This window comes from Colobus angolensis, unplaced genomic scaffold, assembly GCF_000951035.1.
Source record: "Colobus angolensis palliatus isolate OR3802 unplaced genomic scaffold, Cang.pa_1.0 Scaffold164, whole genome shotgun sequence".
Classification (NCBI taxonomy): domain Eukaryota; kingdom Metazoa; phylum Chordata; class Mammalia; order Primates; family Cercopithecidae; genus Colobus; species Colobus angolensis.
The window spans coordinates 1,100,696-1,106,695 of record NW_012114755.1 but is presented as its reverse complement, the minus strand read 5'-3'; the positions used below and the strand labels follow the sequence as shown (position 1 = coordinate 1,106,695).

Sequence of the window (6,000 nt, the reverse complement as noted above, 5' to 3'; positions counted from 1 at the left end):
CTGAGGGTTTCACTCCCCCACCACCACCTTACAAGGCCAGCCTGCCTGCTGGGAAGGTTGCCTTGGGTTAAGGGTACAGGCTTGGGTCTTCCAAATCCTTTCCTGAATTACCATCTCAATACCAGGACACCAGGCACCTTTCTTTGGACTACAGGGGACGTGAAGGTCACTGAGCTCACTCTGACTTCACAGATCTTGGTGAGACAACCTGGGCCCTGGAATCCACCATCTTTGCTTTTGGGAACTCCTTCTGGGCAGCTATCTGCAAGCCTGAGTGTTGCAGGTATAGCCCTCTTTCCTTTTACTGTGTCTGGTTTCTTCTGTAGTCAAAAAGGCCAAGAGAATGGGCCACTGCATCCTGCCCCTGTGCTTGGTCTTGGGTCCAGCTGTGGTTCCCATGTGAGCACCATGCACCTTCCCACCTTCCCACAGCTCTCACCACCCCCCACCAAGAGCTGTGGCCAGGGTCACAGAGGTTCAGAGGGTGCTGCTCCTGGACCTAAAGCCCATTTCCCATCTCAAGCCAGGGACAAAGGTGAGCTCCCTGAGCCCTCAGCTATGGCACTTTCCCACATGTGGAAAATGGGGAGCCCAGAAAGGGAGCCAGGATGGGAAGGGGTGACCCTTTCTGGTTACTCCTGTGACCTCTTCCCACCATTCCATGCTCAGCATGTGCCAGATTTCTACCAACTTTAATACCCCCATTCACATTGGGCCAGCTGGAAACAGGAAGTGGGGCCGGCAGAGGTGGTCCAGCTAGCCCGGGCCCCCAGGCCTCAGGACCATTGGCAGGCACAGTCAGTGGGCTCCTGCACAGTGTAGGGCACCCAGGTGGCATTGGTGGCACAAAAGAGCTGCACAGAACGCCGCTGCAGGCCCACCTCGCGGCAGCACTTGCAGAAGCGGGCATAGGTGTTGATGTTGTAGTTGTAGATGCTGGCGGATGGGCACCTCCCATCACAGGACACTAGGTTCACCTGGAATGGGCAGGCCAGTGAGGCAGTCTGTGGTGCTCACACCCCCAAATCCCCTCCATCCCCATCTTTTGCTGCCCCACTGCCTTGTGGGAACCACGCACAGGGGTGTGGCTCCTGCATTCGTTCTTGCGGATGGTCATGCGGATGGTCACCTTCTTGCAGGAGCGCCCATCCTCCTTACCTAGGGGGACAAGTGGATAAGGGAGCTGTGGCCAAGACCAGGCTTCTTAGGGGCAGTAGGATGGGCCAGCCCCAGGCAGTTAGTGCCATGCTGGAGGGTCTCTCCTCCAGCGTTAGCACCCATGCATTAGTACCCCTCCCCTTCCAGGGAAAGCCTTTTAACCCAGTGCCCTGGAAGGAGGCGGAGTTAGGAAGGCAGAGACAGAGCAGTGTGAGCAGGTGAGGCAGGAAGGCCAGCAGGGCCCCCCTGAGGACTCTGTGCTAGGGCAGAGGAGCATCTGGGGACAAGTGAGGTATATATTTTTATACTTGTTATTCTGTCTCTCCCACTAAATGTCAGCTCCACAAGGCTCTACAGTGCCTAGAACAGTGCCTGGCACATAGTTGGAGCTCCACTAATATTTGCCAGGTACATGCACTCACTCTGTAACCCCAGGAATCCCTCTAGAAATGGAATGGAATCTTTACTTCTGGTCTCTGAGCCTCACCACAGAGGTTTACTACTACACCAGCTAGATGGCTTCTGGCCAGAGCTAAGTCCACTTTGTCTTCCCTCTCTGCTCCAGGAGGCAGGAGAACTAAGGGCTGTCGTGACATGGCCCTCTGGGTCCTGGACTGAGACTGGCTGAGTGACCAGCAAGAGCAAAGCAGTGGCGGTCTGGGGCGTTGGTGGGCGCCAGGTGAGCGGGCCCTGCTGAAGCTTTCCCATGCAAGCCCAGGGACTACAGCTCACTAGCCAGCATGCACTACAGGCCTAATGGCCTGTGCCAGACGTGGGGAGCAGGGGCCCTCCCCCTCCCTTGCCCCCAGAGCACGGGCCACCTAGCAGAAGGGACATTGCTGGATATAGCAACGCGGCTGCCTGCCTCCAGTCCAGTGGGCTTCCGAGAGGAGTACCTGAGAGACAGTGGACACTAACCCGTGGAGGAGAGGCGGGACTAACGGGGACCACGGGAAACAGGGTACCCGGGGAACCTGGGGAGAGGGACAAGGGGTGCAGGTCACACAGGGGCACACGGGACATTCAGGGAACATGAGTTTGTGGGTCAGGGATCAGCCGATGAGGCCCCAAGTCCAGCTTTCTTGGAGTATATGAAATGCACATAACAGGGCCCCAAGTTCTACTGCCTTCTGGAGATGGGGTCTGAGCACCCTAGGAGGAGGGCAGGCACAGGGGAAAGATGTGGGTGCGGGATTGAAAGTGGTGCAAAGCGGAGGCTGACTGAGATGTGCATGTGCATGTGGTTGGGGGCTACAGCTCTGGGTGGCCAGGGCTCCAGGAGCCAGGTATCAGGACAGGTGCACAGAGCTCACATTCAGACTGTCAGGGACACTGGAAGGTCTGAATCCCACCCAGGAGACTCCTCCAAGACCAGGGCGTCTGACTATGGGAGAATTCATATGGGACCGTCTAGGCTGGGAGCCTTGGCAGGGGCAGGAGAAGGCAAAGTAACTGGTGAACTACTGACCTCCTGAATGCCATGCCCCAATGTCCTCTGGCTCTGACAAGGAGCAGAGGCTTTGTATGAGAACAAGGACACAAACATGGCTTCCAGCCTTCTGCATATTTGCGCCAGTGCCATGAGCCCCATGGTGGGAATGTTACCCCTTCATCTACTCAGCCCAGAAGAGCTATCATTTTAGGTGCCAGGCCAGGAACCTGGTCATCTGTCCCCTGACATGACACCCTGTGCCCCCATCAAAGCCCCCCACCCCTGGCCCCCACCATGCTCACTCACAGGTCCTGCAGCATCCTTCCAAGGAAGGTACCACGGAGCCCCCAACCTAGAGAGAGGAAGTTGGGAGAGGTGGGTGTGGAGACCCCCGTCCAGGCCAGGAGCCAAGATCCCAGAAACAGGCAGAGTACAGGAGTCTTGACTCTTCTCTCCCTGTGATGCCCCAGGGCGGGAACATAGGCCCCTTGCCAGGCCATAGGAGAGCCACAGGGGCTAAGCTGGCACTAAGGCTGCACGTGGCCCCCTTGGGGCAGGAGCCTGGGTCAAGATGGTGCAGGGCCTCCCATCTTTCCTGGGGCAGCTCCCCTCATGCCTTCCACTGCCTACCCCACTGTCAGTGCTTCCCAGCACAAAGGGTCAGGGAGAGGAGGGGTGCAGGAGTCACTCACTTGGGTCAGTGGCCTGGGCTCTACCTCAGCCCTGGACAAATCATCCTTTTCCTCTAGGCTTAGTTTTCCCATCTCTAAAATGGGGGCAAGTATCCCTTAAAGCCCTCCTCCTCTATAGTGAAATGGGTAAAACAATGGATGGGACAGTTCTTTCTACATAAGTGTGTGTTGGGGGGAGGGTCTCAGTATGTGTGTGCGATTTTGTGAGCATATACATGAGTATCTGTGTGTACATGTGTGATTTTACACGTGTGGGTGTGTGTATGAGAGTATCATTGAGTGTCTGTGTATATTTGTTTTCTAGAGAAGAGTCAGAAATCTTTAAATGTCCACTGTTAATCTCAGGGACTTTAATAATTCAACAGTAACCCCAAGCCTTCCAGGAAATCCTTTTCTCTGAGGTGCGCCCATACTGACAGCTGCCCATGCTAGTGCTGGACACCCACCAGCCATCAGAGGACTGAAATGCATCTGCGTGGCATGTGTGTGCAAGAGTGTGCTTATATGAGTGCTTTGAAGTGTGATGATGCGTGGTGTGTGCATTGGCATGCCGATGTGAATGTCCCTGGAGGGTGTGGTGTGTGAGTGGCTGGTGGCCTGTGTTGGTGTCTGGCTGAGTGTGCCTAAAACATGTAACAGTGTGTGTTTGTGTACACCTGCATGTGGTCACGTGATATGTGAAGAGGCAGGGTGTGATGTGGTCAGGGCAAAAAGAAATGCAGAGAGAGATGTGGATTTGGGGTGGCAGTGCAGGCACAGGCTCCAGGGAACCCTTCCTCCTGCACTCCTGCTCAAAGGACCCCCACCCCACTGCCAGTGAGAAAGCTGATGCCCCTGGCCTACAGCCTCAGTGGAGAAGGAGGCACTGACCTTGGCACACTCAGTCTCATTGAGCGGTGGGCAACTGATGGGAGAGCGGACGAGCACGGCACCCAGGGGAGTGCTGCTGCAGTGGTGGCGAGTGCAGTCTGCAATCCAAGATGCCCCAGGCTGGTGGGCACAGAAGTGGGTGATGGGGGCTGTGGCCAGATGGACAGCCTGAGCAAACCCATAGGGTCTGGGAGCCTGTTTGTACCCAGCCCTGGCCTGGGAACCAGAGAGAGCCCTAGTCCTGGTGTCCCCTCCTGGGACACCCTCCTAGGTGGGCAGCGAGGGGGCTGCTTACCAAGAACAGGGAGGTGGTGCCATTGGGGAAGGTGAAGAGACAGGACACATTCCTGCAGGAGCCACAGCAGGCAGCGAGGTCCCGCGGGTGCTGGTACTCCTGGTTCTGCAGGCCAGGGCGGGGTGGGCCTCAGCCAGTTGCCCACCTCCACCCTGGCTCTCCCACTGCCTGCTTCTCTATGAGGGACCCCAGAGTCCGGAAGGGTCCTCTGTAGGTACTCGGGAAGAGGAGCTCCCAGCCTCCTTCTGTCGCAGGCAGCTAATCATCCCTGTATCTGCCCTGAGCCTCCCTTACAGCAAAGAGTATCTCCACCCTTTCCAAGACATTTCTGCTAAGTAGGATGCCAGTTTTTATTCCAGACAGACCTCCATTTGAGTCTCAGTTCCTGTAGGACTTTTGACAAATGACAGAGTCTCCCTAAGTCTCAGTTGTCTCCTCTGAAAAATGGGAATAATTCTAACCCCCTTTATCCAACTAATATTTATTAGCCCTTACTAGAAGCCAGTCACCATCCTAAGTACTGGACGTGAAGAAGTGCTCACCAAATAGTAGCAATACAAGCATGCAAACCAAAGGGACAGGGAATGTGCCAGGCATTCCACAGGTACCTAATAAGTGTGTGCTCTCTCTGTCAACACCCACCCTTGCCAGGCACTAAATCTGTCCCTTACTGTTCTCCTCCTGGCCTCTCCCAACCCAGTCCCTTTCTTGGCACTTTCTACAGAGTTCTCTGAGGGCCTCTCTGACTTGTCTTGGAGGCTTAGGGCAGCTTGAAGGGTCCCTCTGATTCCTGGAGCACACAGGGTCTGCCAGGCTAGCTCTCCTGACACCACCCACCCCACCCTGGGCGACACCCTACCGCCTCGCAGTGGATGTCACACAGCACGGAAGTGGTGTTGATCTGGTAGAAGCTGGTGAGAGGGTCGAGCACGGCGGTGCAGCGGGAGGTGTGGCACACGCCGTCTGCTGAGAGCTCCACCACCGTCTGGCCGGGTTGCATCACGCCCAGCTCGCGGCTCAGACACACTGGGGCCTTCACTGGATGGGCATGCAGGGTGGCAACGGTCATCTAGAGCCCAGGCACCCATGGCCCCCCTGCCTGGCTCTGCCCCGAGGCTTCCCCCACTCACCACACTCGTACTTGGCGCAGCCACACACATTGTCCACGCTGTGCATGAACTCCTCGTCCAGCTGGGATTTCTCCCACTGGGTGGGGCAGAGGCAGTCAGCACCCTGGGGTGGGGGCCAGCCTGGCCCTCAGGAGCAGTCTGCCACCTGGGCCCCTCTCTATGTCAGTCCCTCCCTGTGGTGGGCAGGAGGGGGCTGGCAGACCTGGGGCCCCGCAGCATCCTGGAAGCTCAGTCCCAGTGTGATTCCCATGCCTCCCTGATGAGGAGCACTGTCCAGTGTCCTCCCCTTTCTCAGTGAGGGACAGAGCCCTGGGTGGCTCACAGTACTTCTCACCTTTCTTCAGCAATTTTAAGGAAGGGGGAATGGGGGTCAGAGTGAGAGGAAATGTGTGCTGGGGTGTGAGGGTTACATATAATTCAGAA

The 6,000-nt window shown here is 56.7% G+C and overlaps 1 protein-coding gene across 1 annotated transcript in view; it reads right to left on the bottom strand.

Annotated features, from left to right (window-relative positions):
• Positions 1 to 776: 776 nt before the first annotated feature.
• Positions 777 to 6,000, bottom strand: part of OTOG (otogelin) — a 104,230-nt gene continuing 99,006 nt past the window's right edge. The window contains exons 50-56 of the mRNA XM_011937439.1: positions 5,578 to 5,653; positions 5,307 to 5,485; positions 4,448 to 4,552; positions 4,153 to 4,272; positions 2,897 to 2,942; positions 1,079 to 1,158; positions 777 to 977 (exon numbers count right to left, since the gene is read on the bottom strand). Coding sequence (XP_011792829.1) covers positions 777 to 977; positions 1,079 to 1,158; positions 2,897 to 2,942; positions 4,153 to 4,272; positions 4,448 to 4,552; positions 5,307 to 5,485; positions 5,578 to 5,653 — 807 coding nt within the window. The remainder of the gene's footprint in view (positions 978 to 1,078; positions 1,159 to 2,896; positions 2,943 to 4,152; positions 4,273 to 4,447; positions 4,553 to 5,306; positions 5,486 to 5,577; positions 5,654 to 6,000) is intronic.